General features: G+C 43.5%; 1 protein-coding gene across 1 annotated transcript in view; it reads right to left on the reverse strand.

Moving 5' to 3' along the window:
- ARVCF (ARVCF delta catenin family member) overlaps positions 1-22,468 on the reverse strand; it is a 151,864-nt gene that overhangs the window by 11,471 nt on the left and 117,925 nt on the right. The window contains exons 11-13 of the mRNA XM_054392879.1: positions 2,817-2,944; positions 1,748-1,898; positions 190-382 (exon numbers count right to left, since the gene is read on the reverse strand). Of these exons, the coding sequence (XP_054248854.1) occupies positions 190-382; positions 1,748-1,898; positions 2,817-2,944 (472 nt within the window). The remainder of the gene's footprint in view (positions 1-189; positions 383-1,747; positions 1,899-2,816; positions 2,945-22,468) is intronic.

The following is a 22,468-nucleotide window of genomic DNA, read 5'->3' on the forward strand; positions in this document are numbered from 1 at the left end:
GACTACTCAATTAGATTCTTTAATTAAGTCACCCTATTAAGGGTGCTGGCTGTTTTTACTGTGTATATTTTAATTGCTCTGAAAGGTTAGGATTCTTGCCTAGTTTCACCAAGCAAAAGCTGCTGTTCACAGTGACATCTTCATGTTTGCAGTGAGTTCTTATGCATTTTGCTCTCAACTGTCACTTACCTTGACTTGCTGATAGCTACCAGCTTCTGAATGCCCTGTGTCTGGATCAGAGACCTTGCATTTTCTGAGCTGTCAGTAATGATTTCATGGATGGTATTCAATACTGCGACCACTGTATCCTCTTCCAGGTTCTTTGCAGATCTCTGCTGCCTGCTGGGCAAATTTCTTACCAGCTCACCCATAGCATAACTACCTAGGTAAGGGGAAGAGATACCATTAGTCAGCCCTAAGAATCATTTCAGCTTCCCATCCTGAATGATAAACATCTGAGGTGTTTGCTATGTTGAAAAACTTTATGATACATGTGTTTTGAACCTCAAGACTGTAACTTTGCAATTTACCATTCACATCAAGGGGATTGAAAGTTGATACCCAAGAAAAAGTCCTTCATGATGAACGCTAAAAGGTATTGAGGGGGAAAAAAAAAATCTTTAGTGAGAATTTTACAGCCAACATCTATCATACTTGGCAATGCCTGAGGCAGAAAGCATCCAGTAGCTGCTGCTAATGCCACATATTCATGCTAATACACGCACATGGCTTACTCAACTTAGCCTTGTAATAGGCCTTCTGGGGCAAGGTGTGCAGCCATGCATTTATTAACCTTCCCCCAACAGAAGTAAGATGATTTCCTCCTGGGTGCAGTTAGCCTTCTCAGTGTACAGTACTGGAGAAAAAACATGGAGTCCAGAGTTTATTACTCCCAGGTGCCTGTCTGTACAATTTGTCTAGCTGACTATTAAAAAAGAAACCTGATATATTAAGGCAGAATCCTACCTTGCTACTTGTTAGTATCAACTTTGATGATAGCCTTTAATGTGATACCAATATTTCCTGGTCTGACAAGGTTACAGTTTAAACAAATACATCAGTTAAGTACAGAAGCATCCAGAGGAAAACCCAGTGGAAGATTTCAATATTTCTGTGTGGACAAATGCTTATTTAGCTCCTTGAAAAGAAGCCAGTAAGCACACCTTAAGAACTAACTCCAAGAGGAGTAAATTGTTTGGTGTCCAGCTTCTGCAAGTACCTACCACATAAAATAATGAGAAGGGAAGGAGAAAGTGCAAAAAAGAGACAACTTTGAGCCCGCTGTGCTTCCTCAGGCAAAAGTTCTATTCTAAATAGCAGGCCTAAGGAGCAATGTCTCTGTAATCACCATGTGTGACTAGGAATCATAGAATGATAGGGGTTGGAGACCATCTACTCCAGCACCCAGGCTAATGCAGTGGCTCAAACGCCATGCCAGCCAGAGCTAAAGAAGAGTCAAGAAACCTCTTAACACACCCAATCCCGTGCACACCGACACATGCTCCCCTCTCCTGCAAAAATCTCCATCTGTTTTTACTCTCAGTCAGAGATTCCCCTCAAACCACAGCTTGTATGGCTAGGCTGGAAATACATTCCGAGATGACAGCTCTCCACTTGTGGCTACACAGTAATCTTGGAGAGCATGGATGGAAACATGATACTAAAGGAATCTTCACCACAGATGATAGAAAATGAGGTCTCAAGGGCATCCAACATCCCAGCCTGCTTAAAAGAGTTCAGAAGATACCTATAAGATCTTTATTGCGACGATCCATGGAAAGGTTTCTCAGGGCAATTGACACAGCCCTCACCACCTTGTCAGAGTCAGACTGGAGCAGCTCCACAAGCACTGGTAAGCCTCTCTCCTTCCGCACTGTTGCACGAATGTAGGTGGACCACTGATGGGAACACACAAGGGAGAAGAAACAAGGCAAAGAATTGTGAGTTCATACCCTGCCCTCTCCCTGCCCATGGCATTTCTTTCAGTGCTGTAATACATTCTTTTTCCCTGCAAAGGCTACTTAGGTGGCGTGCTGATGCATCTATAACTTAACCCATCATTCAAGTTCATCAAGCACCAAGGCAGAAAGGATGTAGAAGTTCATGGTAAAGCTTAGCAAGCTGCTGGGGAAAGAGGACAAAAACAGAAGGAAGGAGCATCATCTGCCAGCATCTGTTCTGTACACACCTCAGAGTGAAATACATCCCTCTGGGTTAGGAAAAAGGAGGTCATGTGAAGGGAACAGGAAAGTATCCAAAGCATCTGTTATCTGTCCCCAACTCCAATTTCATGCCTTTATTCTGTTTCATGATTGTTTTTTAAATAAACTGTATCCAAGACAGCTGTGAAACACCACCCTGCTGATCCTCAGGCTCATGACCATCCCCAGTTTGCCATGTGGCTCTAGAAGTGGTCAGGCATACCTTTGAGAGAACTGCCTCATTAGTGCTGGGGATGCTTCAGAGAGAATATCAGAGGACACTCTGGAGTGCAGTTTCCTGAGCAATCTGACAATCCAATGAATTAAGTATTCAGGACAATTATCTATCAAGAGGCTTTTCTGAGTGGACAAGCAATGGTTATGCTCATGATTAAATTGTCATAAGTTCAGTGACACTTCCAGCACATGTCCAGAAGATACAAAATATCTTAAGTGGGCAAATACAATGGAAATAATTTATTTGGAGTTCCCACCTTCTTCCTTTTTCAAGGAGATGTAAATGCACAGAGGAACAGCATATTTCTAATGGGGCATAGCTTTGTTCCTTATTTACACAGAAGAAACAAAAGAGACTAAAGAAGAGACTGCACTCACTGTCCAATTGCCAGCACTGAGATTCTGCAAAGCCCCTGCTGCAGCTTCCAGAGTGTTGAAGTTCTGGCTTTCAGTAAGGATGGAGAGGTACAATCGGACCACATCTGGCTGGTACAGTAATTCAAAGCCTGCAGGTGGGGAAAGAGAAAAATAAGAGCAAAAGAAGTAGAGAAGGCAATGCATGAATAAACACATAGCATACCTTTATTTAATCATACACATAGCCAAGAGAAGGCTACACCACAAGCAGAAGGGCTTCTGCCGTGTCCAGGACATTTTATCGACTGTTGAAAATGGTGCCCACAGGAACTCATGCACAGAACATTCAACCTGGGCTGAAGGTCCCTTTGCTTGTCTTCAGGTTGACAATTCTTTCTGAAATCTGTGCTATGCTGTACTATGCCTAGCAGGCTGAGTATGTGAGTGCAATAACAAGGCTGCTGGAAACAATTTTTGGCTTCTTAGTTTGCACCTCTAGATTAGCTTGCAAATTCACTCTCCACTCCTGTGTTCATTCAAATCTACCTCAACACCATTCCAGACAAAAGCAGGGCCAAAACCAGCAAGATACACAATCATATCTGCCACCCACTTCTCACACCTAGGTGACAACAGCCAGAGACAAGTGTCAGAGGGACTAGAATCTCCAACTGGTAGGGACTGGGAGAAATGCTGACTCCAGTTCAAATCCTAGCTAAAGAAATACACCAGCATAGCAGCACACTGAGAGCCTGGGACAGACACATATGGTAACTAAATATCCCCAGGGTCATTGTATCAGCTTTGCAGCTGAAGCACTGCAGGAAGGAGAACTATTTTCAACTCTGCCATGCATTTCCTTTTGTCATGCTGAGTAACTGACAGTAGCATCCCTGCCTTTGCTTCCTCATCCAGTGGATTAGGATTTATCTCTGTCTACCCACATTAAATAAGAGGTCCCAGGCAAGAACTTCTTCATTCCGAGTTGCTGTGTATCTGGAAGCAATTTTGATCCACCTTTCCTCATAAACTGTGGCATGACATGCTGCATTGATAAGGGAAGAGTATGCAAGCATCCAGTTAAAGCACTTGCCAGACAAACATGATCTCCAAGATCATGGTGCAGATCGGATTATGGGAACACAAACCTAAATTTCCCAAAGTGTTTTGGTGAGCACAGGAAGGCACAAGCAACCTGTGGTCAACACAGATGCATCTGTAGTTACGTAGCTGGAAGGTATTTGTGGCTTCTGTGGTGTCTGCATAAAAGTTCAGGAGGCATGACTTAAGGAAAGGATTTCTGGAAAAAAACATGGCATGGGAACAAGCATAAAGGTGTGAATGAGGAAACTTGAAGCTTGTTTTGAGCAGAATAATTGTAAAACATATATGCATATGAAAAGAATGTTTTTCACATGACAAGACTCTGTCCTAGAAGAGTGGCATAATTCAAAGCAAATTTTCCACTAACAAGAGAGGAAACCAACAAATCACTTCCCATCTTCAGTCTTTTCTTTTCAAAATTACCCATCTCTCATATACACATTTTCCAGCCCATATCACAGATTATTGTGTTTTAGACACCTCAGCTCAAATCTGGAAGCACACAAACTGAACAATGCTCTTCTATCCTGTGCATATCCCATCAAAACTCTCTTTTAAAAATTCTCTGTTGCTAAAGGCTTTCTGAAATGCAAGTCTAAGTCTCTGTATTTTTCATACTAGATACTGCTGTGCAGCTACGCTAAGGTCTCAGAACTCCATACTTTATACCTTGAATAATGCTACCTATAAACACAGGCCTTGTTACTCCCCTGGATATGCAGGGCTTATTTATCCCATTGAAAGCAAGAAAACACTGCATCAGCCAAGGCTTTCTTTGCTCCATTCTAAAAAGCTGATCTATGCACAAGAATCCCTGACCTGCCATGTGCTGGCTCATGCTTTCCTTGCTCAGTTTCTCACATGCACCCCATCACGGTTGCATTCTTCCCAACCCACCGGGCAGTTAACCTGCTGCACAAGTCTGTGACTAGTTTTAATGCCACCACTTGCTTGCTATATGACACCCTACCAGTATGTGCAAGCTGCAACAGATGGCAATCCCCAAAGGCATCCTGGCTATCCATACCACTTACTTTTCTCTTCTCCAATGTCCTCTCCTTGAGTTGGGATCATTGCCCTCTATATTGAATGCTGAAAAAAACTGTAGTTACTTAATACATGAAGCATGAACAGTTGTATAGCTTTCCTCCATTCCTCAAGTAAGTTTGTGATTATGTCACTCCAGCATGACCTTCATATCACCTTTTTCCTCTGCCACTTCACAAGGTGAATTGGCAATCTAAGAACTCCTGAAGAAAGACCCCTGCTGCCTGCTAAGTCTGCAGCATTCCTGTCCTGAACATTGATACTTGAAAAATCTCTTAGGCTACCCTGCTGAGTTTGGACACTGTGTTATCTGTTAAGGAAGCCTTGCTGAAATGGAAATCAGAACAGCAAAAGAGATGAAGGTGGGGTCATTAGCAGATAATACTAATACAGAACATTTATCACTTCTGCACTTGAGCTCAGCCTGGTCTGTGGTTGAATAGGCTTTGTTTTCAAGTGTCTAGCTACAATGTTGGCATACTTGGGAACAGTCCGACAGGTTCACCCTCTCCTGTTCCTGAAGTGCAGTCTACAAAGCGCCCTTTCTGCCAGTCTGCACGTTCCTTTTGGGCTAGACACTCTTCCTTCTCTGCATCCCCACGTATGAACACTAAGATGTAACAACCCTCTCACCTCTGCTTACCTCCTGTGGACAGAGCTGCATTCCAGTCACGCACCTTCCACCCGCTTTCTGTCATTACTTCTCTTCATGCATGAAAGCCTCTCCCCTTCTTCCTACTTACTAATCTAACAGCAGCTCAAAAATTTCTTCACCTTCTCTCTTCAATAATGCACAGCATCTCCTCTACCAATTACTAGCACACTCCTGCTTTGGGGCATAACCCCTTAATCAGTCTGGTGGATGATTCCCACCTTGCTCCACACATTCCCACTTCCCAACTACATTTTTGCCTCTGCCCTAGTAGTTTCAAACCGAGTTAGCAAATGCCATGCACCATACATGAAACTCTGTCCTCTTTCACATCTTCCCCACTCTCCTCAACTGCCGCATCCTTCCAGCACTGCAGCACTTCTGTGTCAGCCTGCTTATGCTAGCAAAAGGCAGGCAGGAGTAGCTAAACCAAAGTATTATGAATGTCCCTCATGGATGGCTGCTCATTAGCAGAGATGAGAACCTAATAGCAAGAAAGTTCCTGCTGCACCGGAGGGTTTTTCCCTCATTGACAGCAAGCTGACACTTTTCATAAGCATTACAGTCCCTTAAAAAGAAACAAACAAGTTTTATATTTTCTCCATCTGCCTCCTGTCCTAACGAATCCAGCTCTGCTATTTATAGCATGCAATTTGTCTGAATTATTAAAAATTTCCTTCCAGTGTTGCGTGGAGGCCTTGCACGTTTTTCCATGCAGCACTTCAAGCACGTTGCTGGGAAGCACAGCTGGTCTCACCTCCATTAAGCACCTGCTTCTCTTCAAAACTGATTTCCTTAATTTCAAGATCATCTTAATTATTTTTTTCCAGGTAATGCTACTTTTGTGCAATAAATGGCTAATTGCTTATAGCCATTTTTTAAAATGGAAATGAGAGAAGAGGGTCATTAGTGATAGGTAGCACATCAAACAAGAAAAACATTCACTGTTTTTTTCTTTTAAAAAGCTGGTTTAATTATAGCCCAGTTTCAGCACTGTCCTTAAAAAGACAATTTATCCTGGAATAAATGAGACTTTTCCATCAGTTAGAGATTTGTGCTGAGTTGCAATCTACACTGTTTCCTCCTGGAAAAGCATAGGGATAAGTCATTTATTGCTTTCTTCATTGCAGAAAGCCAAGCAAACAAGTTCACTATATTAGCTTTTGCCTTTTAGAGCAACAGAAAATGCCTTGGACGCTGATGTCATTGTGAGAGTCAGACATTTTACAACATCTAAACATTCCTGCCAGCATCTGGCACCAATGTGCAGATAAAGGAAGATCTTCCACATTAGACTCATCCTCACCAACAGGCTGTAGTCTTATCTTTATGCAAAAAAAAAGAGGAGGGTGAGCTTCTTTGCAGCAGTTGCTCAAAATTGGCAAATGGATTTGTTCACAATGGCAGGAGATGCCAAGTGGATTATCCTTTATTTGCCCACAGAACAGTGACAGCACAGACAGCAATTTCAATCCTGAATGGAAAACACCTGAGGAATTAACTAGGGCTGATTAACCCTCTCCATCCACTCAACCCTCAGTCCCTGTGCTGAGAATGATGCAGCAATTTCTGTATTATCTTCTCCACAAACCTCTTTGCTCTCTTGGCAATGCAAATGCTGTACCTATACTTAGCTGCATTCTGGCAATAACACAGATTACTGCACCAGGTGTCTATCTCTGATACGTCAGCTTCATCTCAGATTCTGACAACTGTCTTTGCAGCAAGGCTGCCAAATCTATTCCACTTCACCCATTCCATTTAGGATCTATTCTCTCCCCACAGGCATGGGAAACTACACACGTGAATACTGGTCAGAGAGCTCTCCTACTGCTGTAGTAGAACTGTGCTGCTTCATTTTCTATCCAAACAAAAACTCTGGGTTGCTGTTTGAACAGAAAGACACATTTCCTAATAAGCTTAAAGGAGTCTGGCAAAATTTGAGGAAAAATGAAAAAAAACCCCAAACCTCAGCCCTAGATAAAAATAATGATCACCAAAATGAACTCTGATAGCTACTCATTCTTGCAGGTCCAGAGGCATCTTTACATCAGTTTTTGGATTCAGGCCTCTTTGGAAGCAATTTCCCACTTGCTGCGCTTTAGTTCCCAATACAGAGAAGTCACAGCACCACCTGGACTTCTTCTGGGATGACACTAAACCAAGAGATGGGTTCCAGGGCCACACCGAGGGTGTGCCAACCGGGAATGGAAGTTCAAGGGCTGATCTGCTCGCCCTGTACTGGTCAATTTCAAGCGCAAGATATGACAGCTACCGGCAGATGGAGCGAGAGGAGCCCAAACCGCCACTTCTCCGCAAGGTCACGGACTAGCAGATTTGTAGGGTAAGAAAGCAGATCCCTAAGCAACTGGGAAGGCATGAGCAAAAAGACAGACATTGAGGGGGGAAAAAAAGAAAGAAAAGAAAACAAAAGAAAAGAAAGAGACATTAAACAAAAAAGGTAAATATTCGTGTCAGTAAAAGGAATGAGCAATTTGCTTCTGCAAGACAGAGAAGCTCCACAGATTCTGGACTCCTGCCCTCTGCTGACAACAGGCTGGGTAACTTCATTACAGCCCCTGTAGTTAATTGTTTGCAAGCTGAACAGTTGTAAAGCAAAGGTCAGAATTATTTGCTGCAAAACCGTTTTCAGAACATGCAAGCAGCAATTCAGTCCAGCAGCTCAACTCCCTTTCCAGGGGTGCCTCACCCTGCAGTATGGTTTTGTAACAGACCCCCTAGGAGGCCAGGGGGAGGCAGCTGGTTACTTTAGAAAAACAGTAATCACATTCTTGGAAAAAAGACCCATCAGCTCCATTCCATCTGCATGCTGTTTTCCAGCACCCAGTGCACAAAGCAGCTTGAATGCCAACATAAACTTGCAAGGTTCTTCTAATTGAAAGGCTTAACAGTAGAGAAACCGTAGCCAGCTCCAACAGAGCCAAATGCTTGGCATAATCGATGGAGAATACAGCTCAATGCAGATACATGTAGAATACTGAGTGTATACAGCAGAGGCTGCCAACTCCTGCAATGAATGAAGGAGAAATAATAGGTGGAAAAGTTCTCAATAGTCTCTGTAGCTTTCACTTCAAGGTATAGTACAAGTCAGCACAGGTATTATGCTTACTGCAGAGATCCAATCATGAATGCAGCCTTCACCACTGAGCAGGAGGCTCTGAAGACAGACAGAACAGCCTTTGAATAGTATTGAAAAGAACCAGCAGAATAATATGGGACACACGAGACTCCAATCAGGCTTGAGGGAACGTTTAAGAGGAGTTTTCCTATTTAGAAAATGAACACCATGGTGTGTGACCTTTCCAACTAATCTACTAAGTCCCACACAAATTCTAAAATTACATAAACTCTTTCCAGCTTACCACGAACTCCACAATGAAAGAAGCAATGGCATGCTAGTTAAAAAGGGGAGCAGGCAACCCCCCACCCCAAAGGATGGAACAGGAATGTCTCCAGCACTACCAGGCATGGAGGTATGCAAAAAAACAACACAAGGAACTCGGCTGACTGCAGGGAAGACAGAAAGGCAGCAAGGAAAGGAAATGGGAGGGCAAGGCAGTGCAGGAAAAATAAGGGTGCCTGGGAAAGCAAACCGTCTTTTGCTATTTCTATTACTCTTTACATTTCCCAAGCTCCACAAGCTGTCATCAAAGCAACTTCTCTTACAGAGAGTGCTTTGTAAGAGGTTGGTCATATTCCACTTCATATCCAAAGAATATGCAACTGAACAAAGAGGTGGCTCGATTAAACACAACCCATTCTGACCTTGTGTGAGTTCCAGCACTTCTGTTTTCTGTGAGCAGACATTTTAAAGCTAATACAGCTTTCCCTTTCCAGAGGACCTGCGAGCAGCATTCCTCCCAGCAGCGTTTGACAGGCTGCCCAATAACAAAGCTTTGTCAAACGTATGCAGCTAAGTCTCTTGGCAACTGGAGATGTTCCGTTAACAACCTTCTCTCCTCAGTTCACTAATCAGCAGCGAAAGCTCTGGAGGACCAATACTTAATAAGGATCTGAAAGTTGCAGCAGATAACTAGAGCACTACTCAAGTTCCCAGTTCAAAAGGGGTATGTGCTGTCCCCGTGGGCCTGTTACTGAAGGGCAGGAAATGCCTGGCAGCCAGGCTGATGCTGAGAAGTAGAGCTGCCAAAGGTCTCCACCGAAAGGGTGAGGAGGCATGAGGGTGAGCAGCAGAACATCCAAGCACTTGTAGGTCACATTTGCAGCGTGGGTTTTTTTAGTTTTTGAGAAACACCCTTGTAACAGGCAACCATTCTTCCCACCCAGAGTTAACATTTAGCCCTCTGGCTGGAAGATTAGAATGGATGGTTCATGTAACTAGCTGCCTTTACCCTGGTCCCAGAAGACTTACATCTGACCTTGGAGGCTTTAAGTACAGCACATTAAATGTTAACGTTTGTTCTCCTGCCAGTTTCTCTGATCCATAGTTATTTTTATTTACTTCACAGTGATAAAGGGAACAGGACAATGACATTCTATGATTCTATGTTATTCCAAAAGCAAGTCTGTTTTGAAATGCAATTAGTATCTAAAAATCAAACCTTAAATAACATTCACTCCCTCTCTCACACACAGAACACACACTGGCCTGTCTGCTTTGTAAAGCTACACAACAGACATGGTATGCTCAAGTGCACGTTCCCCTTGCCACCCTACCAGCTCCCGGAATGCACTCCAAGCCCTGCATCACTACTGCAAAATCTCAAAATGGGACTTGGTTCAAACTCCTGGCTCACATACACAAGGGAATAGCAAACTCATTTGCACCAAAGGTCTGCCAGCTCTGCAGGGTTTCCCAGTGTGACATTGCTAGCTGTGCAAGGGTACTGCACTCCTGCTGGCTCAGGCACACCTGACTCTAAGCTAGGGGTGAACACTTTCTTGCCTAGAGAAAAATTCTGTGTCTGCAGTACTCTTAGAGAGTAAAGGTTGTCCCTCACTCTCAACCAATACAGTATTTTAGGACAAAAACAGATGAAGTTTATCAGGCTGGTGATCTCTCTGACTATGGATCAATATGCCAGGAGAGCAGCAACGCAGACATTCCTAGATGTGGGCAGTCTTGCCTGCTGCCTCCAGGGACGCTTGTTCCTGAAGTGTTCAGGTTAGGCTGATAGCAAAAGGCCACTGAGCACAGTGATGATGTGCATTGCACTGGAGATTTCTTAAACAGGCAGCAGCTTGGCCTGTGCCTACAGGATCAATATCAAGCGTGTCATCGATCATGTTATGTTTCCCTGGGAGGGAAAACCTGAATTTCCAGATGCTGTCTGCTACATAACAGGAATATTAGCGCAACAGTGGACAAGGTCAAATGTCCATACTCACTCTTTTAGAGATCAGTGCTGCTGCTGCTACTATTGACTAGGGGTGCTTCTGACAAATTTGTTCCCATCTCTGAGAGGGCCCAGGAATACACACGACTGACTTGTTTTCTTCCTCCTCTCTGAGAGGACCCAGATGGCAGTGCTTGGTGACTGCTCACATACCCTGAGGGGTGTGTCTCCTTGTGCCTGGCACCAAACAGCTCTATTTTTTCACTTCTCCTTTTCAGCCACTGACAGCAATTGTAAGGAGTGCACAATCTATGCACTGCCCAGTCTGGCTGCCTTGTCTGGCTTCAGGCATTTGGGCCAGTTACACCAGTAGAAAATGTGGAAGCTCAGGGAGGTGTCAACTTAATGTCCTCAGACTTACAAGCACACGTCAAGAACATGCAGGCATGCTGCAATAACCCAAATCCATAGGGAATGATTTTTGGCTCTGCTATGTACAACTCTGGAAATGTGCCAGTAAGGAGGTGCACTACAGAAAGCCTCAGTTGATACAAGCAGGTGTGGAAATGGACCTCTCCTCTTAGAGGGAAAAGCTTTTCAGTGGAGGAACTCTAGCCTAGAACTTGCTTACTTTCTGCCTTGGTAGGGCTTGAATTCATTGCTTTCTGGAGCACACTACAAGCCTTTTCCATTTAGCTAAGCTTTCCCAAAGGCACAAAAGAAACAGAGAGATGTCTGGCAAAACTAATGAGGACTGGGAACTTGAGGAAAATTATTACTTTTCACATTATATAAACAAAAGCGTTTTTACAACTGTACATTCATGTATGCATGCTAGGATGTGTGTGTTTTCAGGGACTTTTTGTTAAACTAAAAAACCCAAACCCAGGTAAAAATCATTTTCCTTACACCCCCTCCTCCCCCAGCTCAGTAAAGCATGCCACTGCTTTTCCGTTCATACCTGCCACGTGCTGCAGCTGAACAGACCTCAGATCTGAGACAGACCCTGCTCACTGCTGTTCCTAGTGCGGATGCCCAACTGTCAAAAGGTTTGAGCTCAGTGTGTAAAATGTGTTTATTAAAGGGAGAGAGATACTGATGGATCCCCTGAAGGAAGCCCATTAGCAAAACCTATCAGCTATGTCCAGTAATAAAATGCAGCCTGTTGCTGTTAATATCTTATCAACAAGTCCAAGAGGTTCCTAACAGAAAAAAAACATCTCAAAGCAAGAGTCATCACTGAAAAGCAACAGCACTGTTAAGGGACTCCTTCCTTCAACTCATGGCTGCCTGGACCAACCATTTTCTTTCCTCTGGTCTTTTGTGTGTGTTTAGCTAAGGATCATGTGTTCCAAATCACTCTTTTTTGGCCTCAAGCCCCTGTAAAACTCAGCTTTGCAGTTCCAGATGCCAATCAGCTGCTTTGACTCCACGAAGCTAATGAGCTTTTAGCTTCCTCCCAGCTCAGTAGTAGAAACCTGTCTGCAGAGAAAGCTTACTGCAAAAGGAATCATGCATTGATCCTTAGCTCCAGATGCCACTTCAGTAAATTTATTTTATTAAAAAGATTCTGACATTATTCAGAACTGTTTAGATGTTGAAAACCTTCATAAACTTACTGTCAGAAAACCCCAGCAAGTAGGAAAGCACTGAGAAGGGAGGAAACACTACAGAAGACAGTTACAAGGCAAAATTAAAAAAGCTACATGGCAAAACTTAGCTAAAACATCCACACATCCTCAGACATTAAGTATCGAGGTATGCAAGAAAGGTGGGAAAAGCACCAAAACCTTTCTCACCTCTGCAGACCTCGTAAGGATCTTCTTTCCTGTCTCCAAGAGAAGGCCATATGAAATGTACTGGATCATGAGATTTGGTATGGTCCCACTAAGAGCCCTCCCCTGCTAGATATTGGACATAGCAGGCTAGTAAATCAGAGCTCATAAAAGATTGTGGAGTGCAAGAGAAGCCACAGTGCTACATCGTGCGAAATGTCAGCTGGAAAACAGCTGTCAGATTGGAGAACTCTTGGCCTTCCCACCCCTGAGGTGGTACTGCAGAGCTGGCAGCTAAGAGAAGCAGCAGCCAGCAGTCCTGGCAGCCTGGCTGGTGTCAGGGAGAGTGACTGCAGCAAGCAGCCACTGCTCTGCCTGCATGCAGCAGCCACACTCCTCCAGACCTCCATGAATGCTATTCCTCTCCACCAGGCCTGTGGTGAGGCAGGCTGTGGGGGGACCCAGAGCACCCTGTGGAATCAGCCCTTCTCTGCCTTCACACACCACAGCGATGGCACTGAATCACCAGCAGTGAGGCAAACCCCAGTCCTCCAGCGCTTGGGAATTCACAGGAATAGACTGCTTTGTCAGGTGAGGGACTGTGAGGGTTTCCACTGACTGCCCTTCAAAACACTGGCCTGCTGCTGAGGGACCTTCTGCTCTGCTTTGAAAGCCTGCATGCTTCTGACAAGAGTTTGGATGTATTAGCAGTGGGCACTGCTCGGAGCTGCAATGGACCAGAATCAACATGCAGGGTTTCTGCTCGGGCTGGCACCTGTCAGGTTCTCTGCATCCTGTCTTGAGTTTTACCTTCAGTGCTAAGGGAGAAACAACTTCAAGAAAAACCCCTAATCTTTCAGAGCTCACACACACTGAAGCCAATTGGAAGCCAATTTCAAACCTTCTTTCTGGGTTACTCATGCTTCACTGAGCCTCCCCATACTCCTGCTTCTCATCATGATTTCTATATAAAGTCTCATAAGTGGTCATAAGCCATTACACAGGTATTCGGTTATTCAGATCACTTCAGCTCCTTGTTAGAGGCCAGTCAGCTTAAGGCAGTGAAGGGCAGCACAACTCCACAGCCTGAATCCCTTGAATAAGAAGGAAGAATAAATCTCTCTATTCTCTAGCGGATCTACCCTCATGAAAACATCAAACACATCAAAATACTTCCCAGTAGGAAGAAAATATTTGGATATAAACAACTAACCTCTTTTGGGGTAAATGTTATCACAATCCAAGCTGAGAAGCAGCTAGCAGGGCCAGTCTCAGCTTAAAGAAATGAAAGGTGAGTGATACCCAGTCACCAAGCCTGATCACGGCAGCCTGTTTGGTTCATTACAAGCAGAGTCCTGCAATCCTGCCTTTATAAGCATTTTATAAGCAAGTGCCATATGGAAAGATTCCCTCATGTTATTAAATAATTTATTATACTCCAACCCCAACACTTCCTCCAATCCTGTTTGTGTCCTGAAATGGCTAATTAATTCCTGCTACAGCTTCCAAAGTCAAAAGCGTGTTTCAACTCCTCTCTCCATTTCATGAAAGCTGCCACACGCACCCAAAGGCAGCCCAGTGCCTCTAATCTGTCTCAATTACAGTCACCATGCTGCTGTCAAGCAGTTCAAGTATCTCCCAAGCATCCAAAAAAAGAATTTGATGTTTTCAATGTCAAATAAATGTCAGTGGAAGCAGCACGAATAAAAGATTTCCTTCAACTTCTGTAACAAAAAAATGAACCTTGCAGCCCAGGTTTTCAAAGTGTAATATTTGAGTACTTAATTCTCATGGATTTCAGCATAAGCTAGAAATCTTAATGCCTTCAAGAACAGACATTTTTTCACCCTCAAAGCACTGTATTCAGGCAGGGACTACAGATAAGGCAAGAGAGTATGTTGCTGCTCCTCCATCATTTGAACTGGGATGCACTAGGACACAGCACACTGAAGGCACGGAGTGTGGGGGTATCCTCCTCCTTTCTGCCAGCCATTCTCTGCAGCTTTTAGAAAACCAGGGAAGTTTCTATTACATGTGAACAAGTCTGCTGCTTGATGCACTATCTGATAAGCACAAGCAGAGCCTGACACCAAATCAACTTTGTCCACAGAATTACAGCTTTCTTGCAAACAGACATCTTTCCTATAAAATTTAAATTTGGATCAAAAATATGAGACAAAACAACATGATTCGGAGAGCAGTAGTTCTCTGAACTTAGCTGACCAACCACCACACAAGCATCTTATAGCCACAAATAAATCTATTTGCAAGTTTAAAAAAAAGAAAAAAAAAACCACAAAAAAAAGGGGAAAGAAAAAAAAAATTGAGGCCCCCGAGTGCAGCAATGAACATGATACACAGATGAAATAGAGGAAGCACAGAGAAATTTTTCAAGAGGTAACAGGGGAACGCTACACAGCATCCAACTGCAGCCTGGCCCCATCTTTACAGGGATGCTGGAGAGGGACTTTCCATAAGAGTGTTTAGTGACACAACAAGGGGGAATGGTTTGAAGCTGAGAGAGAGTAGGTTTAGACTGGATTTTAGGAAAAAGATCTTCAGTATGAGGGTAGTGAGACTCTGGAACAGGTTGTCCAGGGAGGTTGCAGATGCTTCCTCCCCAGGGGTGTTCAAGGTCAGGCTGGATGAGGCCTTGAGCAGCTGAGTCTAGTTGAGAGGTGTCCCTGCCCATGGCAGGTTGGAGTAGATGATCTCTGAGGTCCCTTCCAACCTAAGCCATTCTGTGATTCTGATTCTATGATCCTACAGGAATGGCTGCATTCACAAACCACCAGAAAGTCATATGAGAAATTTTACAACAAGCCCAAGCAGACACTACCTCAAGCAGCTCTGACAGCTTCCTTGAAACAACTTCATCACCATTAAAATGGTTCAAAGACTGCTAACACAACAGCTGCTTTGTTTAAGACAATTTTCAATTTCAGTGCAGCTTTCTTCTGGTAATATTATGCAATTAAAAATTGAGCTTAAAACTACCCATGGAAAAGATTCTAATCAGAAGCTGACATTTACTGTGGAGGTTGTTCATGCCTATAGAAAACTCTGAAAAGGTCAATGTCAGTGTAAATAAGGGGAGATTCTTCCTCGAGAGTATCAAAATTTCCATCGTGCTACTACCTATATGCATGCAGTGCTATGAATGCCCTGATGGCTTCTCAAGGGCCATCTGAGTCTGTAGCTGGATTTAGATACAGGCCTACAGACTGCAGTGAGAGGAGTGGCATCTAATTTCTAGTGTTTCAGGGAAGCTGGGATCCAGCCACAGAAAACTGCCAATGCAATTTAATTTCAATGAATTCAATCTCAGCATTGTTTTCAGCATGTAGGATTTGGAAGGGATCTGCTTGTTAGGATTTAACTATTAAGCAAAACCTGACAGAAGTGCCCAAATCCAAGTCATGCATACCTTTACCAAGGCTTCAGTTTCAAACAGCAGCACCTTCCTGAAGGAAAGTGCTTTCTTGGAAGCAGCACTCATGTAATTGAATAAATGGGATTAGGTCTCACACTCCTCACATCCTCACTTTCTCATTCCTTAAAAAATCCCAAACACACTGCAATGCAGCTACCACCTCACTCACCCTTGGCATGGCTCATCTCTCTCCTCTTACATGTCTCCAGGTCACCTTTTGTGCTCTGCAGTGATCACACTTTATGACTTGATGTGCAAAGTATTCCCAGAAGGGGAACAGGAAACCTGCATCTGCAAGGAATACAGCCTTCAGATTTCCCAAGTGTTTTAAAGGTCATAGGGGACACTCTGGTTAGGCCAGGCCCTTTGTCAAGATCTTCTTGTCCTCTCACATTTCAAGTGAGTCTTTGGAGACACTTTTTCTACTCATCACTTCTAAGCTCTCAGCAGGACAAGATGCCATTATATGCTCACTCATGATTACAGATTTGCTGGTTGCAGTTTTAGAAGGCTCAAACCAAAACTCATTAGATGAAAAATTCTTCTTGGCTTTATATGAGAGGAACAAGAAGAACTGACATTTCCAAATGGAGTGGGCTTCCCACCTGGCTTGTTAGCATGAGCCAGCAAGTAAGGAACCAGGTGCTTTAGGAACCAGGAAACCTCATCTCTGTTCTCAGGTCTGCTACCGAAGTGCTGTGTAACTGCCCAGCTCACCTCAGCAGTCCATGTCCCCCTTCCCACACTAGTTCTGTCTGGCCTATCTAGACTTGGCCTGTGCAAGCAGACTGTCACAGTATGTCAGCTACTACACACTACTGAGGCTACTGGTTAAAGGAAATAAGAAGTTGCTCTACAAAAGCAGCAATATATTCAGTAAAGTGAGGAGACTGCAAGGTGTGCAAAGTGTGACTGAACTGGACACGAGGTGGAAGGATTGCACTTTACACATCCTCCTTCCAGGTAAGCCTGAACCATGGTCTATTCCTACACAGACAAGCAACACTTCACACTGTTACAGCCATCCAGCCTTCCCTGTGGCCAAGACACCGAAAATTCAGAGCTGAAACTAATGGTCTGAGTGGCTGAAATAAAAATGCTCTCCTTTCTACCGCATACTGATTAACATTCACACTGATCACCTGAAAACGGCTGGGTCAGCAATCAAGCTCTCAGTGGGCTCAGAGCAATGAATAGTTGGATTGACATGGCTTTCTAAACCATGCAGAGGTAAGATTCCCCCCACCTCCAGTTGACAGGTAAGAGTCTGCATTACAAAGCAAAGCTGCTGCCTCTGTTCAAGGTCATTTTTCTTCAATTCACACTCAGAAGTACATGGCACATTAAGCTGTATCATTCCCCTGTCACGTTGGAGAAGGAGGGGAGCTTTTAAGGATGTGCAGAGCACTCAGGGCTATAGGAATAAATATGCCTTTATATAGCAGCTTTCACATTCAAGGTATCTGAAAGTGGTTTACAAAGTAATGAGTCAGGTAATAGGACTGCAGCAGCTGTGTGGTTAAACACACTAGAAATTAATGCTGAGAAAACAGAAGTCTTAATTTTGGGGTTCTCTTTATTTGCCTTTCTGCAAAACAGAAATGCAGCATCAGTCTGACTAATGAGCATCAGTGGCTTCTGCAATTTGGAATGCACTGGTTATCTGACATTTCAGCTTATTTTAATTTTCAGATTAACTCCATGATTAAAGCTCTCAATTAATTATAATAAATAGTGTTCAAGCTAGGCACCTTACTGCACGTACCTCCCTGCCCTGGCTGCATTATGAGGAAGGCCTCCTTGCCTGATCTCCAGGACCTTAATTTGTAATTAGTTCAGAATCACACAGCTATTTCATTTTTATTGCGCTTTTTCTTCCCTATCATTAGCTGTTACAAGCAGAGCCTCAAAGAATGATTAAGGAAGTATTGTGAGGACTCCATGGTTTACTGTGCTGGCATCAAAGAAAGAACGTATTAGAGATAAAGAGATATTTGTCTTTTAAAAGAGCCATACCTGGTGGGGGGAGGGGGGGACAACAGGGAGAGAGGAAAAAATAGCCATGAAAAAGTCCATTAACCTGAGAACCACCAATTAAGGTGCTCCTTTCCCAGGTTCCATGGGCAAATGGGCTCTCTCCTTCTTCCTCTCCTCTCAGTCCCCTAGTCAGCTGTCACTGGATTAAGATGTTTTGCAAAAACATTGTCTCTGAAAAAGGAAAAAGTGCTGGTTTTTTTATAGGCAGATTTTTTTGGGGGGAGGCTGGCTTTGTAATCATTTAACAAGAGTCATACAGAGCAACTAGGTTGAAGCCTGGGAGGTCACCTGGGCCAGCTTGTGGCTCAAAGCAGGCTCAGCACTGAATTTAGACCAAGTTATTTGTGCCTTTGTCCAGTCAGGTCTTGAAATGCTTCAATGATAGAGAACCCTTCAAAACCTCTCTGAGGAACCTGTTCTAGTGGACAATTATGGGGCATTAGCTTGTATTTTTCTGGGCAGAACACCAGACAGGACAGCCAGAGTATCCCAGACATGCTTTAAGTAGGACTGGAGAGATGTCTGTCTAGCAAGGAGTTTTGAAGGCATGAGTCACGTAGGCCTCTGTGAAAGTTATGCACAGTGCTATTACTCCAAGGCACAGCCTTCAGAACGCTCACCTGGAGCTGCAGCTACTTCCTTTCTTTATGCACACACTATTTCTGGAAATCTGGCAAGGGATTTAAAACAACATTACACCATTTTTCTGCCTCAGCTGTTCTGAAACTTCCGTTGTTCTCTTAACTTGTCAAGCAGCTTTGTCAGCAGAACTTCGCTGCGGTACTTTTGACGGACACCAGGGACAACCCTAACTTGGTGCAGCAAGGTTCCTGTAATTGATTTGGACGTGAAATTTCATCCCTAAATTCTGACAGAAGCCAAGCTCCTCTTCCTGGCACGTCATGATAATGCTAGCTAGGCAACAGGACAACTTTCTGATTTGCACATCTCTTCAAAGCATCACCTCATTTCTTTTACACCTGTGCTAAAGGTGGAGGAAAGCATCTGAGCTTTCATTGCTGTTTCTAACTGAAACTGAGTAACTGGCATGGCAGAAATCTGACATAATGCAACAGGGATAGCTGGCTGGCTGGAGTTCTTACTGCAGTGACTAAGTCTCAGGACTGAGGCAGTTAGTTATGTGGGATAAACACCTTCCTGCCAACTCCTGCTTTTATTCCTGGCAGACTTTCTTGGCACATTCTCATTTTATAAACAGTCCTTGAGCAGCATCTGTATAATGAGCTATGCTCTGTAATAACAGGCATTCTATTTTTGAGAGCAACAGTTAGAATTGCTTGTAGAACAGAAATGCTAAATGAGACATGCAAAAACATATACACAAACCAAAGGGTGGGGAAAAAAGAATATTAACTGTTCTTAGCTGGGGCAACCAGCTAAGGGAAGGTTATGAAAAGAAAAAATATGACTAACAACTATCACATTCCAACGTTAACTGTTTTATCATCAGAAATATTAACAAAGTATAAAGGACATGAAAATCCAGTCAGTGGCTCAAGGGTTAAGATTTGCATTGCCAGAGAGCACATATTGCTGTAACTAAAGTAAATGTTTTAGTTGTGCTGTAAAACTTGCCAAGGCCTTGAGTTATGCTTAGGTTTCTCTATGTACCTGTTTATACACAGCGTCATAAATAATACAGCTGAACCTCTCCACGAAAATACAAAGTGTAACAATATGCATAGCAAGAACACAAAGCAATTCATAGCACTACAGACTTCCCAAATACTCTCTACAGCATGAACTCCTTGGTATTTTCACACAGCATCCCTCTGAGGCCAGCCAGCACCATCCACCTTCAACAGAAATTAAGTTTTTATTTGATTGCTTTTAGCACTGTGGGGCTAACAGCAGTTGGGACACACAATACTTAGGTAGAATTCTGCTTTTTCACAAACATAACATGTACACTCCATCTGCACTGGTTATCACAGCAGCACTGAAAACACCAGGAATTACGCTGGTGAAGGCACTGGAAGCAGACACTTAATGAATAAGACCACTACAACTCTGGCATCTGAATGCCATTAATTTGCCTGAGGCCATGAAGCAAATCAGTAGCCATGCTAGAATGTGAAAACGACACTTCTTTATTTTCAGCTCTGTCCTTTGCCATTCCATCTCCTTAGTAGCTGCTGTAATTATCAGGTGCTTGACTGGAGTTCCTGCCGTTTAGTTTTTCATAGCCTACTTTATTATGCAGGTATATAGAGGCTGGTTTAGTTTAAGATGTTATAACCACATGCAGAAGTCTCATTCTCTGTGCATTTGTAACTTGGCCACAAATTCACATGAAGCTGGAAAGGGAATTCACCGGCTGGGATTCTTGTCTTCTGAAGACACTGCTGGTTATTGCAATGGATTGTAACTCTTGGGTGTCAGCCTCAGGCAAGGAGGAGCTGGAAGCTGACTAATGGAGTTATTTTATAGGCCCACGAGAAAGGCAGGTGGAAGGACCTAAAGATGGAGAGGAAGCAGAATCTTGTCTCCAACCACCAGCTTTCCCCCTCCATACACTAAGGAAGGCTGAATATTCAAGAATTCGAGAGAAGGATATAAAGGAGGAATGTGAGTGTTCTTTCACTATTTTTGGTGTAAGCACCTTAGGAGGCGAGTCAGATTTTTCTCATTCAGAAGGAATAGTCTGAAACAATCCAGATATCAAGCTGTTTTCCTAACTCATCATGCATGTGACCTCTAGCCATTAAGAGAGAGGTAGAAGACAAAGTGGAAAAGAGCAACTCTACAGGCAAACAAATTACAGCAGAGCCAAGAAGTGATGGACAAGAGCCACCACCTTATGACTGTGTGAAGAGCTTCATGTTCTTAACTCTGAATAGAGACAAATGAATTTCTCATATCACTACAATGAGTCCTCCTGTCTTCCCACCCCACCAGTTATTCACCACTGCTCTCTCAGCTTAAACGTCAAAGCTACATAATCTAAAACTGAACAAGACATTCACAGCATGAAGTGTCCATATTGGGGGGGGACAGGCATTAGTGGCCTTTAGCTATCACAGCTGAAATTTCTTCTCCAATTTCCATTGATTATGTATTTTCCATGTAGCAGAACTCTTCAAGCTCCCAAATCAAACCTTTCCAATAGAAAAGTAAACCTCTCTTAACTGGGCCATTTATAGGACAGTCACATAAACACTGAGCTTCCCCCTGCTACAGCTGCAAGAGCTCATCTGTTGCACTGATGTCATTTCACCTCTACCAGGAACCTCGTCTGTCTCATCTGTAAATACCATTTTTGCCTGGATGTCCCTATGGACAAAACAAGGGACCAGAAAGCAGAGCTCAGAGCTGCAATGCTGAGGCATTCTCAGAAGAGAGCAACAATTTGACAGACATGGCAGCAATTACCAGAATGCAAAGCCAAAACTATTTTTCACATTCCTGAGCAGGCAGAGTAAGAGCTGGTCCTGTAACAGTCTCATGTTCCTCTCACATGGTTCAGTGGAACAACTAAATGCCACACAGCAGAGCTGTGAGAGTCTCAGCAGCACTGCTGCACACTGTGTAGGATCTCAGTCACAGCATTAGTTCTTGTCAAAAAATGTTTGCTTCCTCTGAGCCTCCAAAGCAAGAATGTCTATGCAAGAAAGGAAGGATTCACAGCTGCCTGCTCTGAATTCCCTCTCAGACGCTGGGAAAAAGAATGAGAAGTTACAGGTACCAGCCTCAAAAAAGTTTGGGAAGGGCAGGCTGCATATGGGAATCTCCCCGTTCAAGGTAATAAATTTTCCCTGACTCAGAGCAGTGTTAAGATAGATGAAAAATCTTTCACTGCTTTGTAAATTATTAAAAACACACAGGACCAAAATGAACACCTTGCTCAGTACAGCAACAGAAGTGAGAGATACTTAATAATTCTGATAGGAATTCTCAATGTGCATGAGAAGCTTCATGTTAATACCAGAGCATGTTACTTGCTCTCACAGAGGAGATCTTCCCAGCCCCTCCATTTCCACTAGCAGGCGCAGGAGGGGTGGGGATGGTTCCATTAATCAATCAATTCTACTCACTTATTCACAATAGGACAATCAAAATTAATGATTGAAGGGAACTGGAAAGGGCAGGTGAGTGCTTGAGCCAACTTGTAAAGATTTAAAGAAAGGGAATTAAAACAGCAGTGAAATGAGAACAGCTAATCTTAATTACAGACCTTAAGTCAGAGGAAAGCTTCAAGTGAAGTTTCTCTCTCCCCCTACATGTTGCCTTTAGCTGAAGATAAATTGCTGGCATTTTTGTAATCTACTAAGTTAAAGTCATTACCC

Source organism: Indicator indicator, chromosome 26 (genome assembly GCF_027791375.1).
Source record: "Indicator indicator isolate 239-I01 chromosome 26, UM_Iind_1.1, whole genome shotgun sequence".
NCBI classification, from domain to species: Eukaryota; Metazoa; Chordata; class Aves; order Piciformes; family Indicatoridae; genus Indicator; species Indicator indicator.